Below are 21,779 nucleotides of genomic sequence, written 5' to 3'. Positions count from 1 at the left end.
CTTTTGGGATTTTGTTGCTCAAGATTTTAGTCCATTCGATATACTTGCTTTTTGCAATTTTCTTCCATTCAGGATTTCGACCCATTCGGAATTTTATTCCATTCGAACTTTTGGCTTTTCGGAATTTTAGTGTTCTAGAGCTTGGCTTTTCAAGATTATGTCTCTTCAGGATTTTGGCTTTTCGGATTTTAGGTTCGGGATTTTGGCCAGCACCTGTTTCCCTAATCTCTTCCGGTGTTTGTCAGAATTAATTTCTCTTTCAAAATAAAAGATTCAAGTTTTTCTCCACAGCTTTCGACCCTTGGTGTAGGTTTCTTATTCAATGAATCAATTTAGAAAGTTTTAATTTTTCGAAGAACTGTTTAAGTAATTTTTAAAAATTCTTAATAGTTCTAGCTACTATATGAGTTGAATCTCTTACTGTCACCTCGTTTACTTCCTTTACTCAGTCTGTCTACTAAGGAATCGCCAGTAGTCCTTGGATATGGAAGTAAGTGTACCTTCTGACTAAGGCCTCGTTAAATAATTTTTCTGCCCATTTTATTCGAATTCCAAATTTTCAATTTTCAATTTAATTAAAATCTAATGGAAAAATCAATTTTAAATATTTTCAAGTAAAAAAAAATAAAAAAAAATCAATTATTTCAGCTTAGATCTCTTCATTGCATTTTTCCTTTGAATATATAATATGTTTTTTCTGATTTTATTTACCAAGTAATCAGATTTAAATTTATCACCGAATTTTTAAAGAAATTGTATGGTCAAGTGTGCTAATCCGGGCGCTTCGCTATCTGGATCGTTTATGACTAATCCATTTAAAATAATATTTTAATTTTTATTTCCGTAATATAGTAACTACAGTACCATAATATAACTATTCAAGTTTGATAAAAAGCAAAAATAATATTTTTATCCATTAAATAAGTGAGTGTAACCGACTCATTTCAATCTTGTGCCAGCTGGGTTCTTCACTAAAAAATTTCTAGTCAGTGATATTTTCGCTAATGACCTGGTTGATTGAAAACATTTATTGTTTGTTTTTCCTTGTGAAAAAGTATTTTAAATCCAAAGGTTTAATTAAAAGTGAATTAGTGAAAGGGTGCCCCAGTTAGTGCAGGCTGACTTATTTCAGTATTATCATTATTTTATAAATTTTCTTTAATATTTTTGATAATTATTTTTTATATTATGTTTCTGAATGAAACAGTGAATAATTCTGTGGATTTATAAGAAGTAAAAAAGAATTTCATCAGTCCAAAAATAAGCGTTTAAGTAGGACTCTTCGGAAAATGATCCAATTACCTCATATGAGTCATATGAGTCAGATTTTGGAATTTCGGTCTAAAAACTTTCTTGTTCTTTTTTCTAAAAAAATAAAAACATAAAGTACAAGAAAGTTTTTAGACCGAAATTCCAAAATCTGACTCAGATCCAATTACCCCACCTTACTATGGCAAAAAAAAAGATGTCACTTACCTCCAAATTCTGGTAAAATTTCACTGCCATTGCTGTTGCTTGAACATCCATTGCTAGCCCTGGTTTTCCCCGACCGATGACTCCCCACGGCCAAATTGAGATTATCACAAGTATTTGCTGTCGAACTGGGAATTCTGGTGATTTCGACTTTGTTGGATCCAGCATTTGCAGCTGCCGCTGATTGATTCCGCAGAAACTTCGATTCACTGATATTGTGGATGGTCACCTGAAAAGTAATCTCTATGCAAATGTCTCCGTTTGAAAGTGAAATTTTTCTGCAATAGTACCTCGCTATTGAGCCTCTGACCAGGCTGAAGATTCTGCAGAAAAGACAATTCGCTGAGTTTTGCGCTCAGTTCTGCCTCATCTGTGTCACTTGAAAAGCGACTCTGAGTGTTGATGATTGGCTGATGGCCACCACTGCATTCACTGCCCGAAGAGAAGACACTGTATCCTCCGGAAGAATTTCCATTCATCTGAACGCCACTGCTGAAGTACTCATGAGGATGAGCCTGAGTCACTTGCGACGAAGTGCCCAGGAAATCCCCATTGAACCCATAACTTTGTTGATTGTCAAAGGGAGAGTAGGATCTGGTGGAGGATTGAGGATTGAAATGCGTGTGGATATGATTGAAACCACCCTCTCCACGATCCTGACCACTGCCACTCTCTATTCCTTGATGCTGATGTGGTTGCCATGGTTTCTGCTGAACACTCCTCATCTCACTCCCAATGGCCGAATTGCACTTCCCCCCGTTCCCATTGCATCCCCCTCCTGCAGCTAAATTGTCCGAGAAATAGGAAAAGTTCTCCTGGGAATCCGTCGGACAGTACACATTCGGACTGTACTGCCGGAAATTCGTACCAACTCCACTTGACAGTGCCTGATGCAGAGCCGGATTCCGAATAGTAAACATCCCATTTTCATTCTTAATTATCGCAGCCGGAGGATCTCCAGTCATCGCCCCGCCCGATTGGGGCCTCATAGGAGCTCCACCTTGCTGACGAATAGCATCAGTAACTGCATGAAACATGGGATTTCGCAGTGTTATAATCTTTGAAGAATGCTTCTGACTATCACTTTCCCGCCGACTGCGATTGTTACAAGGCACCGCCTCCTCCTTTCCACCTTTTGTCTTTCGCTTATTCCTCTTCTTGGACTTTTTGGATTCCTCCTGGGCCGGAGGACCTGATGCCTGTTTTCTCATATTACTCAATGGATCAACCATTATCAATCCCGTCCCGTCCGGAGCAATTCCACACGGAACTGATCCATTCATGCTATTTGCCATCAACATGTGCGGTGGAGGTCTTGGAGGTTCAACCACTTGCTGTTGAGTCGAAATTGGAGTGCACAGCTGCAAGGGAAGCCCTGAATTTTCACAAAACTTTCGGCAAGTAAAAAGGAAACTTACCCTTCCGATGGATTCCTTTTTGGCCTTCACAGCCTCAGCCATGGATGGATCAACCCGAGTTAGCGTGATACCAGGAGGAAGGGTCAAACCTTCTACTTTTATTCCCCTATTCAGTTGTTCCATTATGCTGATGCCATTGGTCTGTTGCTAAAAACCCGTTGGTAATATTAAGTTTCAAAGTATAACTGACAAAAATCATACTTAAAATTTTCTATCTCAATCTATAACGCGTTTTAATCTCGAGAACCCGCAATTCTCCTAATTCAGGATCCTAGTTTTCGGAATCTAGATACTAAATGAATGGTCCTTGTATTTTATTCCTCAGGATTCAAGATTGTATAGATATTGAAAGTTATATAAGATATTGAAAGTCCTAGGACCAGGACTTTCAATATCCTGGGATTTTCGGAATTCTATTCGGAAACCCACAATATTCGAAATCCTGATTTTGGATTCCTCAGATTTTCGAGGTCCTATTTGAAAACCCGCGATTTTCAAGATCCTGGGTTATTCAATATCCCAGCATTTTCAGGGCCCTGAAGTGCTTGGTGTTCCAAATTTTCGAGGTCGTAGGATATTCGATATTCCGGTATTTTTCGAACCACGAACTTTTTGGGGGTCTCGGGATATTTAATATCTTGGAATTTTCGTGTACCTGGGATATTCGGTATCTCGGTATTTTCAGGTCCTCGAAATTTTAGGGGTCCCGGGATTTTCAATATCCTGGGATTTTCGAGTTCCTAGTATATTCGAGTTCCTAGGATATTCGAATTCCAAGGATATTCGACTTTCTAGGATATTCGAGTTCCTAGGATATTGGAGTTCCTGGGATATTCGAGTTCCTAGGATATTTAAATTTCTAGGATATTAGAGTTCCTAGTATATTCGAGTTCTTAGGATATTTGAGTTCCTAGGATATTCGAGTTCCTAGGATATTCAAGTTCCTAGGATATTCGAGTTCCTAGTTTATTCGAGTTTCAAGGATATTCGAGTTCATAGGATACCCGATATCCCGGTATTTTTAGGGTCCCGAGATATTCAGTATCCTAGGATTTTTGAGTTCCTGGAATACTTGGTATCTCGGTATTATCAGGGCCCCGAAATGTTTTGTGCGCCAGGATTTGCAGAGATCTGGGATTTTCGAGGGGATATTCGATGTCGCAGTATTTTCAGAGCCCCGAGATGTTTGTGGGTCGCAAGATATTCACTGTCATGGGACTTTCGAGGTCCCAGGATATTCGATACCCCAGTATTTTGAAGTCTACGAAATTTTGCGGGTCCCGGGATTTTCAGTATTCTGGGATTTTTGAGGTCCTGGGATTTATGAATTTCTAGAATATTCGGTATTTCAGTATTTTTAGAGACCCGAAATGTTTGGTGTTCCTGGCATTTTCGAGATCCTGAGATTTTCGAATTTCTGAAATATTCGATATCTCGGTATTTTCAGGGACCCGAAATATTTAGTGTCCTTGGATTTTCGGTTTTTGGGGTTTTTCGAGTCCCTAAGATATTCGATATTGCGATATTTTGCGGCTCCCAGGACTTTCAGTATCTTGGAATTTTCGTATTCCTGGGACCCTCGAGTTTTTGGGATATTCGGTATCTCCGTATTATCAAGGTCCCAAAATGTATGGTGTTCCAGGATTTTCAATATCATGGGGTTTTCGGGTTCGTGGGTTTCTCAAGTTTCTGAGATATTAGATATTCCGGTATTTTTAGGGTCTCAAAATTTTAGGGACCCCGGGATATTTTACGTCTTGGGATTTTTCAGAGTTCCTGGTTTCCGGTATCTTGGTATTTTCAGAGCTCTGAAATGCTTTGTATCCCAGGATCTTCAGTGTCCTAGGATTTTCAAGGGGATATTCGATATCCCAATATTTTGAGGGTCACAGGATTTGAGTATCCTGTGATTTTTGAGTACATGGGATATTCGAGTTCCTGGAATATTCGATATCCTGGTATTCGATCTGATTTACCATTCTTCAGTTACGATTTTCTGATTTACGATTTCGAAAACTTTCGCAATAAAGAAAAATCATTCGAAAGTGACTTTTGGGATTTTGATTCGTTACTTCTTTTTTGAATTTCTCTTTAACGTTTCGGAGATCGATGGCTTCTTTCTTAGTTATGACCATCTTCACGTCAAGATCGTCCAGTTGCGAGGAAGTTGTTATAAACAATTCCCCTAGTTTGCTTTTCGCACCGATTTTCCTCCGTTCTTGAGAAAGGAGCCATCCAAACTCCGAAGCGTAGGAAGGCAATTTCAAGAGAAGTACCAGGTCAAAATCCCGCGTTGCTGTTGCATCAATTACATTAGCTGATCAATTCAACTTACCTTATCGGGACTCTGACAGTCGTTGACCAGCTCAATAGTCGTATCAGCATTCAGATGCAACTTCAGCATGGATTTCGAGAGAGATTTGGCAACTTTCTCCGCCCTCGAAACATTCTTATCAACAGACGTTTTAGCAGTTGATGCTGCTGCCTCGACTTTCAACTTGGCATTCTTCTCCTGTTGCGCCAGTTTCTTCTTTTGCTTCTTCGTCAGAGGCGGATTGACTGGTTCCTCGGGAACTGTCTTCGTTGGAGCTGGACTTTCTTGAACTCTCGACTTAGCATTGTTCTTCCTTTCTGCGACCTTCTCTACTTTGCTAAAGTCTTCCTTAGACTTTTCCTTCTGCTTCTTATTCGGTTGACTTTTGGGCTCTTTTGCTATTCGCTCAGGTTGCTTCTGAACCGGTGACTGACACATTTCTGACGAAGCTGATTCAACATCTGAACCATCATCCGTGTCCAAGACGCCAAATTTATTGACCTTAAATTCTGGATCTATGTACTCGTAAACGTGCCTAGTGTTGGATTCCTGGACAGTTTCTTCGGAATCTTTGCGAGATTTAGTCTTATTTTTCTTGCTCTCCTTGTTTTCTTTCGGTCTGATCTCGGCTTCTTTCTTCTTCTCGAGTTTTGGCTCTTCCTTGGCAGGTTGCTTTGCAACTGCTTTGGACTTATTGCTCTCCTTGGACTTCTTTTCTTCCTTCTCATCCTGCTTTTTGCTGGTCGCCTTGGTCGGTTTGACTTCCTTCTCGGAAATTTCTGCGGGTTTCTTCAGCTTCTTGTTCGCCTTTTGCGTACTGGATTGACTTTCTGCGACTTTCTTGCTTTGAGCAGTTTTTGTATCTGCGGATTTGTTCTTGAGCTGTTCAGCTGGCTTCTTGGTGGTCGCCTTTGGTTTACTGCGCAACTCAGGTGGCGTTGGCGGTGGCGGAGGAAGAGGCATGCAGCATTCATCTCTGCAGACATGTCGCATTGCTTGATTGTGTTGCTGTAAGCTTGCTTGATACTGTTCTTCCATGTTGTACCGACTGGGATGAAGACTCTTGACCAAGGTAGGATCTAATGAGGAAGCAGGAACCATTTGACCATTAATGAAGGAATACAGAAGTTGATCCTTGTCCGGAGATGCTCCTTTGGCCGTTACTGTAACTTGGGGCTCAGCATGCGGAAGATTGATTCGCCGTATGGTAACCATACGCTTCGTCGGATCCAGGGAGATCTCACAGTTCATCTGAGATGGATTCTGGCTCGAAGTAACATACGAACTCACCGTGGACTTTCGATTTAGCGGATGAAATTGAGGCGGAATGAGCTGTGGAGGAACTTGCTGAGGAAATGTCTCTGATTTACCCTTTCCATCTTTCTGACTATCAGCCTGCTTTCCTGGCTTGCTTTTTGGCTCCTTAGGCGGTTGATAGTTGTAATTGAATTCCGGATTATTTTCCCGAATCTCACAGATAATCTCACAAATTGCCGATTCTGTCTTTGACTTTATCCTTGTCAGTCGTTTCAGTTCAGCATCATGCTCATTAATTTTTTTCTTATCCTTCTTCTTGACTGACTTTAGAGCCTTCAATTCTGCCTTAGCTTCCACTTCCTTGGCACAATCTTTGTGATATTGCAATTTCAACACTTCAAGCTCTTCCATCTTCTTCAGTTCCATCTTCTTCTGTCGCTGCCTCTCCTTTTTGGCTGCCTTCTTGTCCGGATCCTTTCCATCACAGTTTTTGGGTACTGGAGCTCCTTCGATAAACTGCAGAATATCATTTAGTGGTGATGTTCCATCAACTGTTCCACAACTACTACTATCCCTTCGACCAATGGAAGATGGTGCACTGCTGTTGCACGATGGAACAGGCTGTTTAGTCATCACTTTCACTTCATGATTTTCCTCCCTTATCAAATTGCCCACAGTAGCTGGTTTTATTAGCGGTGCATCCTTTCCCGGCAGCGGTGCGAGTTTTCTCTTAATCGGTGCCTGCAAAACAGCCGGATTTCCCGAATTCTGACCCGTACCCTCCTTCGAACTATCCTTCGCTACCGTATTCATTTTTGCCGTATTGGCCACCGATTTAAAAAGCCCAGGAGCTACTGCTTTAAAATTCTTCAACGGTTTCATCTCCTTCGTATTGTGTATCTGATGCAATCTCTTTCGCAATCTATCCCTCGTTTCATTATTCCTCCCATGATTGCATTCCTGAAAACCATCACAAAAACCCCATTAAAACATTCCCCCAATCCACCAATCACACAACCAAACACAGCTTCCTGAAACCCCCAAAAATGTGGATTAAGCAATGTTGTGTTACAGAGTACAAGAGCAGAAAAGCATTAAGAGACTCTTTCTACTTTCCCTATACGTCAACATCATCGGTTAATATTCCAACAGAAAAAAAATCAAATTTTCTTTTTCATAAATCTTTGACTTTAGCCTTAAAAAGGTTCGATAGACGAAAAAGAAAAGGTGAATTAGTTAAAGAAAAAAAAGTAGTAAAGGAAAAAAAAAGAAAATAGGAAATAATACTTATTCAGATGGTGAACGATTTTACAGTACCCTATTTTTACTACGAGTTTTACGTACGGTATGCCCAAATATTGTGCAGTAGTAGCACGTGCACTGGCCATCGCCTTTGTGGCAGAGCTTGCTCGAGTGATTCTCTCTGCAACTCTCCAAGATGTCCGAGTGATCAGCACAACCTGAAAATTTTTCTAAATAAATTTTCGGAAGAAATTCTAAAAATAAATGTTAATGAAGGAAAATGAGAAAAATAAAGCGAGTGCAAGACAAGATTGCACCAAATGATTGATATTTTTATGACAGATGTCACTAGCTCCGCGTTTTCTTTTGGTGAAACTCTCATCAAATTCTCTTCATTTTTCACTGAGATACGAAATAATAATGGAAAAGAGAAGGGAACTGATCGTAAAAAATCCTCGAATGAATTACGCAGACCTTGGAAAGTTCACAAATACCACACGCCAGACCGTCCGGAGGGTGATTCTTCGATTCCTCGACAGTAAAACCACTGCCCAGAAACCTGGATGTGGAAAAAATCGGGGAACTGGAGATCGAGATTTGGAGAAAAATGTGATCATGCGCTACAAGAGCAATTTGTGAGGGATATGGCTAAAAAGCCAGTGATAAGCCCAGATAGGCTTATGGTAGCTGAGATTCTTTACAGGTGACCTCGAAATGCGTGCAACTCGGGGTGCCTGCAACTCGCAATGCTTGAAAATTCGATTGTGAGTTGAATTTTGGGAATAAAGAATCGCGTCGAGTTAACTGTCCTTGTCGGTCTAAATGGATAAAATTGGCTCGACACGATTCTTTACCCCCAAAATTCAACTCACAATCGAATATAGTAGCTAACACTTTTAAGAATTCGGGATTTTGGCATTCAGGATTTTGACCGGGACCCTGTTCAAATTGAATAGGCCAATTTCTAGAAAACCTGTAAAAACCGGTTTTAAACCAGTTCAGAACCGGGTTTTCAAAAAACTAATAACATAGAAATCGTCGCACGCGCGAGTAGATATATTTAAAAAAAAATTATGAAGATATCTCTTTCCAAACCTGAGGCATTGCGAACTACGGACGGGCGGACCCGAAAATGGCAGACTTTTGACCGGGACCCGTTTTGAACATCCCTGATGCCGAAAATGGTAGTCCGCCATTTTCGGGTCCGGCCGTCCGTAGTACGCAATAATCTCTAGTTTGGAAAGAGATACCTTCATAATTTTTTTTTAAATATATCTACTCGCGCGTGCGACGATTTCTATGTTATTAGTTTTTTGAAAACCCGGTTCTAAACCGGTTTTTACAGGTTTTCTAGAAATTGGCCTATGCAATTTGAACCGGGTCCCGGTCAAAATCCCGAAAACCAAAATCTCGAACGCCAAAATCTCGAATGGGCCAAAATCCCGAAAGCCAAAATCCCGAATTCTTAAAAGTGTCATAGCTACTCCCACGATTGCACCCGCGCTTGCTGGAGGCAAAGGGAAATTTTCTGTGTCTTGAGAAATTATTCTAAACATTTTCCTCCACATAATTTCATCCCTTTCAGAATTTTGAACTTTTTTGATTTTGATTTTGGCTTTCGGGATTTTGGCTTTCGGGATTTTGGCTGCCACCGGTTCAAAACATATACCCTGTGAATTTCAGCTCAATCGGAGCACTTTTAGAAAATCGGAGTATCACAATAGGTGTGATTATGAAGGAATCACACCTAATTATTTTCTCGTTTTAATATGCTTATAAATTGAGTGATCCAATTAGAAGACCATTTGACCCAATTAGCGAAAAGGCGATCCACTTAGTGAACGCTAACTTATTTCAGTATTATCATTATTTTATAAATTTTCTTTAATATTTTTTTTATGTTTATGAATGAAACAGTGAATAATTCTACACTAAGTAAAAACCTAAAAAGTTAAAACAACTCTATGGCAGAGTTGAATTAACTCTACGAATATCGATGTAATTGTTACTATTTTTCGTTATGAATTTTAGTAAATATAGAGTTGAAACAACTCTTCGTGCGAGTTGAATTAATTCATCGGATATCGATGTAATTATTACTCTTTTGCGATGTAAAATTTCATCTCGACTGAAGTATATGCTTAAGTGTTTTCATTTTAAGAATATACTTCAGTCAAGAAAATTTTCGTGTGACAAAGTTCATATGGAACATCAACTAGAAATATGCCTAATAGTGTTTCATGAAGACATGTGCATGCATCGTGATATTTCGCTCGAAAAAATGTTAATAAAGAAAATAATTTAAAAAAAAACATAAAATTGCAAAATCTATCCATTTTGGGATTTGAAAGATTTATTTTAACTACAAAAAAGATTATTTTTGACTCTTGAAACGAGTTATTTTAACTCTGTCATTTTTAGTTTTAAAAAGCGTTATTTACACTCTTTTGTCATGTAATTTTTAAGAAAAAAAGTAAAAACAACTCTTCCGAATATTACACCTAAATAGAAGTAAAATCAACTCTAAAATGGTGGCCTCGGGATACAGCAGCTTGAGGTTATTGTGGTTTCGGCCACTTTGAAATCCGGCATTCGCTTTCTCCAAGCGGATGACCCTGTTATGTGTGGTTTGGCTGTTGAGGGAGGCCTGGAGTCAAGACTCCGAAAAATCGCGAACTCGGAGCGCATAAATTGGCCAATTTCATCGGCGAAAGAAGTAGAGGCCTTCAAGCAGAACTCCAAGAAAAAAATGTTGATGCAGTGGATGGAAAGCAAAGCTCAGGGATCCGCGACAGCAGCCTTTAAGGACAGTTGCCTTGGTAACAGCTGGCTTTTTCGGCCTGAGATGCTGAAACCAAGCGGCTTCCTTACCGCGCTGAGAATGCGAACAAACACGCTGGGAAACCGAGTGGCCCTGAACAGGTTCCGTCCGCAGCCAAATATTAATTGTCGGAAATGTGGGTCAATGCTGGAGACTCTGGGCCACATTCTCGGAATGTGTCTCCACACCAAAAGACGACGAATTGATCGTCATGACCGAATCCGCGATTTTATTGTCTCGGAGGTCGCCCGTGTGGATCCCGCGGCCGTAATCATCAAGGAGGCTCCGATCACCCTGCCGTCCGGGGCCCGTCTCAGACCCGACCTGATTGTACAAAATCGGGAAGGGCTCCAAGTGGTCGACGTGACAGTCCGCCACGAGGACGGGACGGGACTCGACGACGGACGGCAGGATAAGATCAATAAATACGGACATTTGGTGCCTACACTGGCCCAAAGGTTCGGAGTAGCCCCGGGTGAAGTGTTACCCATAGTCGTGGGTACACGCGGAGCCATCCCGCCGGCGACAATGCAGGCGCTCCAAAAGCTTGGAGTCGCCTCTAAACGCGTAGCGCACGCGATTTCTATGATCGCCCTTCGTAGTTCTATCGTAATATACTACGAATTTATGGACTACAACGGGCGGTCAAGAGTTCGGGACAATTAGTCCTGGTAAATGCCTCTAAGGTCACCTCTAATTTTAATGTGTGTGTTAGCGTTCTAAAGTTACATATGAAGTGTGCTGTCTCCTTATGTGTTTTGTATCTACCCTCTCTTTTGAGGGGTAGTTTTATGACTTGACACATAAATAGAGCTCTTTACACTCTATCTATCTCATATATACAATACTTATTTGTTTATCTGTTTATTTATTTATCTATTTATTTATTTTTAATTTTTATCGAAACGACAGCCAGTGACTTTAACGCGTAGCACTGGGAGGAAACATGACCGCTCCAATCCCCGGGAGGACAAAGACAAGGTGGACCCTCAGCCCGACTGGGTTGAGAGTGAATATAGTGAAGGGGAGGCTGGCAAATAGTTCCATTGCCTCACTGAAGGTACTGCAAAGAACCCTGCAGCCGTCCCCCCTCACTTTGCTTATGCTCACAGGCAACCGGGCCACAAGTAACCGGAAAGTCCAGCCACCATTCTGTGGCTGCAGAATATATATAGTTAAACGAAAATCACAACGACAAAGAGTCAATTCAACCTCGATTCGAGTAAGTTTTACTCGATTATTTTTCTGTTCTGAGTGTATGGATTTAGAAGAAGTAAAAAAGAATTTCATCAGTCCAAAAACAAGCGTTTAAGTAGCACTCTAGGGAAAATCAATTCGGTTACCCGGAGATTCAGTCGTCCGAAGGTACCGTGATTTCCCCTAAATTCATTTTCCATAAAAATCTATTTAATCTTTTTTGAGTTTGTGTAACGTTTTATAAAATTAATACTTGAAAGTCAATCGAACTTGGACATAGAGGTCAGGAAATATTATTAAAACATTTTTTTTAAACAGAATTTTAAATTTTAAGACAAAAAATGATCGAATCACATTTATCATTTTTTGATATTCTACTTTTATTCTTTTTTGAATCCTTCTTTTTGTATTTCAAAGTTTCATCTTTGTTTCATGTTTCACATTGAAAAGAAAACTGATTGAAAAAAGTGAAATGTACTTGGTTATTTATAGATTTCAAGGAAATGAGTTTTTTTTTACTTACATTTTGTGCTGCTCTTCTCAGCCTTTAGGAGTTTATTTTCACTCTCCTTAATTTGCTCCAAATCCCTCATCATATCCTTGAGTGCACTGAAAGAGGATCTTACATGAGTGACAATAGTAATACGTCTCTTTCAATCACAAACATCTACCTATGCTCCTTCTTCAACGTCCTCAATTCAGCTTCGAGTTTCTTATTCAATTTCCTACTGTGAGCCAATCTCATGGCCTCAGTCAGAACTTCTGTTTTAAATTCCTTCGATGGCTTCGCTACTTCCACTGCATCAGTCTTCTCTGCCTTCTCTGGCATCAATTCCGTCTTGTCGAGCCCCTCGGCAAATCTCTTCATCAATTTATCTGCTGTTGTCTTCACTTCCATCTTTATGTCCGCCAGGGCATCTTTGCTATCTGCACAACTTGGTCCACTTAATTTGAGATTCTCCATTTGAATCTTCAGATCTGCCACTGACAGACACTCTTCAGCCAGACTCTTTTTATCTGAATCCGTCTTTGATTCGAGAATCATGGCTTTTGTTATGTGAATACACTCCAACCATCCCAAATCAATTTCAATATCCGTTCCTGTTGTCTTAAACAGAAACTGGAAGCACGGAAAGATCTCTTCGTCGGGCGGAAATGTGAAATCAGTGAGGTAACATTCGGCAAAAACTGACGCTACAATTCCCGTATCCAAATTGCAATCTTCATAGAGAAGATGGAGATAATTTGAGGAATTATTATTGGGATTCCGGAAGAACTTCTTTCTCAGTTCATCCGAAAGTGGTTGGTAGGAATTCAAGAGGAATTTGGTGAGTTTAAATGGATACAGGGCCACAATTAAATGAGTCGCAACGCGACATTCAACTCGCCGGCACGGAGTTGTCCGGAACATACACAGATGCCTAAGATCGAGTTTTTTGATGGTATAGGGCACCCTATCGGGAATATGCTTAAAAACAGCCCAGGCCAGATGGTAGATAACTTGATTTTCTGCCTTAACCACAGCCACAGAAGAAGTTTCAGCATCACTCGAGAAGAGATCAAAGGAAATACACTGACGTCCCTTGTCCGTCTCCACAAAATACTTCTCTTCGTGCTTATGTATAAACTTCATCACATACGTCAAGTAATCCCGATCGAATGTCTTGAAGCAACACTTGGCGCAAATCTTGAGATTCTGCTCGTCAGACTGCGAAAAAACCGGACCTCCTGCTATCAGGCACGTCCGGCATTCGCAGTGCAACTTATGATCAGCCAATTCCACATTGCAATGCAGACACTGATTGTTCTCAATCTGTGCCGTCAGTCGCTTATCCGTGCACGGAGTCCACTTTGTTCGGATGTGCGACAGCGTATTCCGCCACACATAATCCTTATCCTGACTCTCCAGCCAATCCAGGAAGCCCCCACTACTCAATTCCGCCGGCACCGAACTCTCCCCACTCGATCGACTATTCCGGATCAATTCGAGAAAATTGTGAGCCGTCAGAATTCTCTGCCGTCGCTCAATATCTTTCTGAGTCATGTGGTAGGCCTGCAGCTGCAACCAGGACTCCTTCCACATCTCAGTCGTGAGCATTAGTTCATCACTAAAGTCAAAGTATCGCTTGAGAATTGACGGAGTGTCATCGTAGGAGATCAATCTCAACTGTGCCAGACACTGAGGGATCAAGTACTGCACCTGGGAGTAGACAAACTTGTGGTACAGTCTCTTATTGAGCTGCTGCCACGTGAGAGAGAATTGCTGCAAGTGCCCCGATTGATCCTCAAACAGCAAAGGAGTCAGCACCTTTGATGCATTGCAGATTTTTTCATAGCCATCTAGGACGTCTGCAAAAAAAATATTTCAAGGCATATTATAGCGGGAAAGTCTTCCCACTAAAATGCCTTTCTGGATGGACTTAGAGCGCCCACAGAGCTGGGGTAAATATATATAGCCGAGACAGTGACAACTGAGCGATAACCATTTCAATTCAATTTCAATTCAATTTCAATTCAATTTCAATTCAATTTCAATTCAATTTCAATTCAATTTCAATTCAATTTAAATTCAATTTAAATTCAATTTAAATTCAATTTAAATTCAATTTCAATTCAATTTCAATTCAATTTCAATTCAATTTCAATTCAATTTCAATTCAATTTCAATTCAATTTCAATTCAATTTCAATTCAATTTCAATTCAATTTCAATTCAATTTCAATTCAATTTCAATTCAATTTCAATTCAATTTCAATTCAATTTCAATTCAATTTCAATTCAATTTCAATTCAATTTCAATTCAATTTCAATTCAATTTCAATTCAATTTCAATTCAATTTCAATTCAATTTCAATTCAATTTCAATTCAATTTCAATTCAATTTCAATTCAATTTCAATTCAATTTCAATTCAATTTCAATTCAATTTCAATTCAATTTCAATTCAATTTCAATTCAATTTCAATTCAATTTCAATTCAATTTCAATTCAATTTCAATTCAATTTCAATTCAATTTCAATTCAATTTCAATTCAATTTCAATTCAATTTCAATTCAATTTCAATTCAATTTCAATTCAATTTCAATTCAATTTCAATTCAATTTCAATTCAATATATTTCTCCTCAAATAATGCTTGGTTGCGGCTGCCGCCGACTTACCACGACCGATCTCATCAGGTAAATGGCAGAAACCCTGAATCACAGATCGTTTAAGCCAAAAATGTATAAAAGTTTTACAATTTATGTTTACACTTCGTGTCTCGGCTATGATCATTTTTTTGGTAATTATTGAGGAATTACCATTTTTCGTTCCGAAAGCTCCTGGCGCTCCGAACATTTTTATTCCTGACAATTGTATGAATGACCGATTATTTTTAAATCATTAAACCGCCAAATTGAAGATCTAAGTACATTGAAAATTGTTCATTAATAGAAAATTCTTCCAGAAATGATAAAATATACTAAGTTTGCAATAAATTAAATCTTGATAATATCAAAATTGTTAACAAGTTTCGTGATTCTAAAATTAACACTCTGATTAATAGTTATTATTTGATAATAAATAATAAACTCAATCATTAAACCAATATTTTAATTATTAATTTAAGTATTTATATTTTCATTCCTTATTATCCTTAAATTAATATTTGCATTTTGTCAGGTAATAATTAAAAAATATTCTTTTTTCTGTTAATAAGCTTTAAAATATATTCAAAAATTTCGAAGGGTAATATCAAAAATCTACGGGAATCGAAAAATCCCGTAGACATTATTTAATAAATTGAAAAACTTTTTTAAAAATAAATAATAAAATAAATAATGAATAAAAAATAAAAAATGTAAATTAAATAAATAAATAAATATTAGTAATTTTTATTTTATAGGTAAGGGAAGAGCACCAGCGATCGGCAGTGTTCCTCAGATCGTCAGGTTATTACCATATTGTTGCACCAATTCAAATGAATTTTTCAATATTATTAGTTACTTTTTACTATTTAAGTTTCACAAGAATGCAGTGCATTAGCTCAGATTTAATTTATAAAACCGATTTTCTATGAGACACCTGATTAAATTTGTGACGATCCGAGGTACAGAGTACATAGTTGCAATTGAACCTATTTGTTATTAATTTACTGTAAAAATTTAAAATTCAATTGCACAGATATAGTTAAATGGATCACTAATACATCGATTAGCATAAATAAAAATACCAAATAGTATTTTGAGGCTTATATTTTCAATTAAATATCGAATATGTCTCTTAACATTCCGATCCGGGGAGTTCTTCTCTTATATTTTTAAATAATTCACAATATCTTTACTAATACTAATCAAATGATAATAAGTAAATAAATAAAAATAAAAAATTAAAGAAAAACATGATTAAAAATTTGATGTTTTATGCGGATTATTGCTTAAATTTCAAGGAAGCAGTCTGATATTTTATATAAATTTTATATAAAACTTAACTTTCAATTCATTTCGGAGGTTAAAATCGACGCTAAGACAGCGTAAATTTAAAAATTTTACAGAAGAATATTTTATAAAAGTATTTGAAAATTCATATTGACATTTTATATTTTTCTGTGTTTTCGGTTGCAGACTTTTTATTTATTTATTAATGAAACCTTTTTAGAACCAAATCGATTTTCTTAGACCCGAAAGAGAGTAATTGGAATACTAATGAAAATTTAGGTCAATTACATAAGCTGTCCCAACTATCCGCTCGAGTGTGAACAATAATAAAAAGTGAACAAGACAACTTATTTGGAATTTCATGATTCTCGGCAGGGTTGAAAGTTTGTAAACGATACCAATAGACTTATGAAAGCCGCAAATCGAAAAAATAGTGAGGAATATTTGGAAATTCCCACTAGTTTTTGTTAGTTTACATTCTCCCTGCACTGGCAGAAACATCAGCTATGATTAATTCTATTGCGAAAAGGCGTTATTTTGGTTACCGAAACTTTCAAAAATGGTTTCCGAAGCTTTCGCAAAAGGGGTTTCAGAAAGCTCGGGTAAAAATTTCTCCTAGCTCTGTGGGCACTGATTTAGAGAATATTATGCGCTTCCTGAATCCGATTTTATCTCGAAAAGTTTGTAGGGTAAGTGTGCCAAATTTCGGCATACAGTAGACTCTCACTCAATCGGCTCGTTTTCAATCGGGCGAAAAATTTTATTGACGATTTTCGCGTTTAATTACGAAGCAAATTTGCTCAAATTCGCTGTATTTCTTCCTACTTTATAGTGATTCTTTATAATTGAGCGTTTTTTTGTGGAATTAACAATGATTTTGACGCCCAAATCTCTCGATAATTTGGATGACATTTTGCCCCATATGCCCGATTGAGAAAGAGTCTACTGTTGCATGCAAGCGCCAAAGTCTCAAGTTTGAAATGTAATATTTTTAATACAAATGGATTTTTTTATTCGTTCTTCTTAAGGAGTGTTTGCTTGGAACCTTAGAGACATTTTATAGTTATTTTTTCTCTAAAATCCTTCTTAATACATTTTATAATGAATAAAAATATAGATATAGCTTTGGTGGCCTAATCGGCCACCTTCATTCTCATAGAAGATCCTTGACCTTCGGGAATTTTTCCAATGTCTTTTTCACATCTCGTTTATCGAGGCTAAATTTTATGTTATTTTTTTTTTTTGCTTTTTATGATCTCTAGAGTATGCAAATACTAAAAATTCATGGAATTCGAGGAATAAAAAAGGTGGCTGGAATTTAATACACTTACGCTACTGAAGATTTTCCAAACTTTTGTTTGCTGTGTAGAAGGAATTTTCAAGATTTTAATCTGACACAGAAAAAAAACTGTAATTTTCTTATTGTTGAATTTTAAAAAGAAAAATAAGAGTTCAATTGATAAACTTTGAAATATTCAAACAAAAACTTGAAGTTTCAATCGATCACAAAAAAGATCCCCCAATAGTTTTTCAGATTATATAGGGAGAAGTGGGGCACCTTTGAAAGTGAGGCATCTTTAAAATTAGTATTTTTACCAATTTTTAAACAAAATTGAGCCTTATCGTGATATAATTTAGCTTCTCAATCTGTTTGTGCAACTAAATTATATCACAATAAGGCCCAATTTTATTTAAAATTATGTGAAAAACCCCAATTTTAAAATTTGACCTTGAAAACCCGTGATTAGGGATGATGCAACGTAATTTCCGTATAAGGACGAAATGTCCGCCTGGGTAACCTCAAAAACATATCCAAAACTGAAAAAATCGTACGACGCTTTTTCAAGCAATCCCAAAAAAACATGTTAATAGTTGCAGAGTCGACATATCGGAGGTACCCTGAAGGTCCCAAGCCTCTATCTCTTACCGTTTGGTCTCTAGAGCTGGCGACAGCTGGACGGACAGACGGACAAACGGACAAACGGACAGACGGACAAACAGCGTGACGACATTTCTCAGAAATCGACTGAAATGCGAAGATTTGCTGAGAAAGTTGATCTCCGAGAGGTGCAAAGTGGAAATTTTGGGGAATTAAAAATCGAGGAATTATACTGCTCTCTCTGTGGGATTCGAGCGGATCAAGCAATAGGAGAAAAAGCTCAATTTCAAATCCGCCCCAACTTAAAGGTGCCCCCCTAGTTGAAAAAAAAACTACTTAGAACGTAGGTAGTAGTTTTTTACAGTGGAACATTACTGCGATTATCGTTTTAATTTTGGGAATTCAACTACTAAACAAATTTCAACTAGTTTTTACTGTGCGGATAATATTCAGGAACCTCCTTTAACATTGAACTGATTCGGGAAAGTAATATCGATGTAAAAAAAATGAAAATTTCAACTGCCTTGAATTGAAAACTTATTCTTTACAAGATATCAATTTTGACTAAATTTTTTTCCAAATTTTTCGTGTAATAATATTTTGAAAATAATTTTAGGCTGCTGAACATTAATTTTTTGTCCATTCTAGGATTTTGCGGATGGTCTTACCCTTAAAAATTCTGTCTTGGAAAAATTACTCATGAGAGGAAGTGAAAAAAATCTCTAGTTCGGGTTTTCTACCTTTTGTAAACGAAGAAAAAGTGTTTTTTTTTTCCTGGAATAGCTTTGTAAAATAGTAAAATTTCGAAAGGAAATTAGTTTTCAGCAATGTTGTAAGGCGGTAAATTTCCTATAAGTTTGTAACGCTTAAAAATTTCTTATATCTTTCACAATCTTATTAAAAACATTATACTCTCAGTCCCGGGATTATGCACATTTTCGGTACCGAAAAAAACGCGCGAAATAGCATACCCGCAGGGGATTTCTTTTGAATAAGTCCGTAAGTCCATTGAATAAGAACAAATTCCACGCGGAGTAAAATTCTCATAACAAAAACATTCAACTGTTTAAAAGAAATGCATTAACAAAAAGTATTTGTTCTGCAATAAATTGATAGAATATTCGAAAATTTCACCTAAGAAATTAAAGTTTTATTCTGAAAAAGAAGCATAGTGTCTTCAAATTTTCCGTGTCACAAAATTGTATACATTCAGGCGTATTTCAAAAATGATTTCATAAATTAACTCCCAAAAGTAGGCAAAAGTTGCATAATTGTGTGTGCATAATCCCGAAGTGCATAATACCGGAACTGAGTGTAAATACTCGTATTATCACATTTTTCCCCATGTTGCTCTAAAGCTGTCTTCAGACTAGAGGTTTAAGTCTAGTTCTTTAAGGTCTCAAAATCCTAAACAGCAACAAATTTTATTCATTTTTTCAGAATTTAATAAATTATTTCCCATAATAATCCAATCCTAAGTTAAATTCTTCAAAAAAAAAAAAAAACTTGACTGATATGAAAATTTGGTAAGTTAACTCTTTCGCGTCCATAGGGTAATGTCATGACTCGGGGAAAAAAGTTTTTTTTGGGTATTTACATTAATTGAAATCTATCTGTTCGTGCACGACATCATAATAGAAGGATGTAAGATTCTTGGCTCATTTTCTCAAGACTCCAGTTAGATTTCAATTAATGTAAATAGTCAAAAAGAAACTTTTTTCCCCGGGTCATATATGACCCTATGGACGCGAAAGAGTTAAGCCAAGTAAGGTAAGTTAACACGGGCTTCAGACCTAAGAACGTCTTCAGACTAGAGGTTTAGCCTAGTTTCTGAAGGTCTCAAAAATCCTAAATAGCGGGCTATTTCCTTGGAAGGAGTATAGAGCAAACTATCATTTATTCAGAGTAATTAACTCGCTATCTATTCATTGAAATATTAATCCGTCTGATTATTAAAACATGTGCAAAAAATTTATGGGCCAAAAAAAAACATTTGCTAAATAATTCTGCCCTAGTCTCCCCTATTGGCTTTTGATTTTAAATCACACAGCAACTTCCCTCCTCTCCATATTTGCTAAGTCTTTTACTCCAGAAAAAGTCTAGGGTCTCTAGGGTATTTTGATCTTATTATTTCTAGGGAATTTTGAAAATATTCGACAGAACCAGAAATTTATAAAACAATTTGTTAAATACGAATGATAATTTTCCTCAAAACTTGTTGAAATAACTCTCCCTTATCAAGTGATTTAATTTAATAAATAAATTCCTGTAATATATTTCACCTAAAAAATTGTCGATATCTCGTCGCTTGCATCAGTGAATGTGCTAGCGGAATATTGTGGATTGCCGAGGTAATTTCAATTTGGATATAATGCTATAATATTTTAAAATATTTTTATACAGTATCTAAAAAAAATAAAATATTTTTCCTGTCGATATTCCTGAAAAGTTCTCAATTTGGACAATTGTTGATACAAGCGACAAATAAAAATTCAATTTCGGTTATTGATTTTGGTCATTTTGGGGTTTTTTGGCACGGATTTTGATGAATAAATTAATCAATGATTGAATTGAAAAATCCACTTACATGGCGTCAATTCCAGGGAATTAAATTCCGGAGTTATCCCATCCTCCCTGTATTTGATGATGTCCTTGAGTCCTTCTGCATACGCCATTACGAGGCACCGCACCTGAATGCACAGCAACTCAAAGAGCTGATGCGGATCCCGCGAATAGAGCATACTGAACACGAGAATAAATGTCATCTCATTGGTCAGGGGCAAATTGGAACCCAGTGATATCTGGATGTTCTTCTTAAAGTCCAATTGCCCATCACTCAACCACTTTGTGGTATTCTTGCTCATCAGTTCACGGTACTTGCGATCCAGGGGTGAATCTTCCGGAATTAGATCGTAGTATTTCCGGATGATGAGCTGAAGTCTCTCCCAGAGGATATTGTACTCAAGATCTTCCAGATAGATCTGAATAATGCATTCTCTGTACTTCATGCAAATGCTGCAGTCGCATCTCTCGCGGATTATGTTATCCTCATGCATATCACTTCTTGCCACATTCTCCTCCTGCAAGGACACCGGATGAGTGGTTAACCCGGTCAATTGACTGGATTTCCTGCAGACAACGGCTTTCCGGAAAGTTTTCCCATCCCTCAGAAAAGCAAGGTTATGTCTCCTCAACCCTCATCTTTGTCTCAAATATTTCACTTAATCTCCCAAGATATCCCATAAAACACTCGAAAACTAATCAATTGCACTTCCTACCTCCCTGCTAGATCGATTCCCAACCCTAAAACTGCCCAATACTTCTAATTTGCCCAGAAATGAGACAAAAACCTCCCGATTAGCGATTGAGGAATTTTATGTAACAAAAGCAGAAACAAGAGACTTTTCCACGGGATTTTCTGCCCAAATCACACAATTCTTACCTTCTTGGTCAACTGATGATCATGATCAGCACACTCCCCATTCACTTGAGCTGTTGATGGCTCAAAAATAACAAATTTCGAGAGAAATTCCAGCGTGTTTGGACGCGGACGCTCCGATGCAACACTATCCTTGCTCATTTTGGTGCCCAAATCTCCCTCCAGCATCGTTGTTTTGGCCGCTTTCAGCAGAATTGGTGACAATGCCACGGGTATTTTGCAACAACGAATCGCTCCAAACAGAATTACGGTAGGAAAATTGATATTTTTCCACACAGAAATCCCAGAAAAATCTTCGAAACAATTTTTTTTCAGGAAAAATT

General features: G+C 37.7%; 1 protein-coding gene across 4 annotated transcripts in view; it reads right to left on the bottom strand.

Annotated features, from left to right (window-relative positions):
• Positions 1–21,779, bottom strand: part of LOC129809929 (uncharacterized) — a 24,377-nt gene extending 2,598 nt beyond the window's left edge. Inside the window, exons 1-9 of one of the 4 annotated variants that reach the window (XM_055860079.1) lie at positions 21,460–21,779; positions 20,605–21,097; positions 12,394–14,071; positions 12,246–12,343; positions 7,780–7,922; positions 5,227–7,422; positions 2,892–3,038; positions 1,764–2,834; positions 1,477–1,702 (exon numbers count right to left, since the gene is read on the bottom strand). In XM_055860079.1, the coding sequence (XP_055716054.1) occupies positions 1,477–1,702; positions 1,764–2,834; positions 2,892–3,038; positions 5,227–7,422; positions 7,780–7,922; positions 12,246–12,343; positions 12,394–14,071; positions 20,605–21,097; positions 21,460–21,624 (6,217 nt within the window). In that variant the 5' untranslated portion in view covers positions 21,625–21,779. The remainder of the gene's footprint in view (positions 1–1,476; positions 1,703–1,763; positions 2,835–2,891; positions 3,039–5,226; positions 7,423–7,779; positions 7,923–12,245; positions 12,344–12,393; positions 14,072–20,604; positions 21,098–21,459) is intronic. The other 3 variants (XM_055860080.1, XM_055860082.1, XM_055860081.1) reach the window with 3 other exon arrangements.

Source organism: Phlebotomus papatasi, chromosome 1 (genome assembly GCF_024763615.1).
Source record: "Phlebotomus papatasi isolate M1 chromosome 1, Ppap_2.1, whole genome shotgun sequence".
In the NCBI taxonomy this organism is placed as follows: Eukaryota; Metazoa; Arthropoda; class Insecta; order Diptera; family Psychodidae; genus Phlebotomus; species Phlebotomus papatasi.
This window is presented reverse-complemented; position numbering and strand designations above follow the sequence as displayed.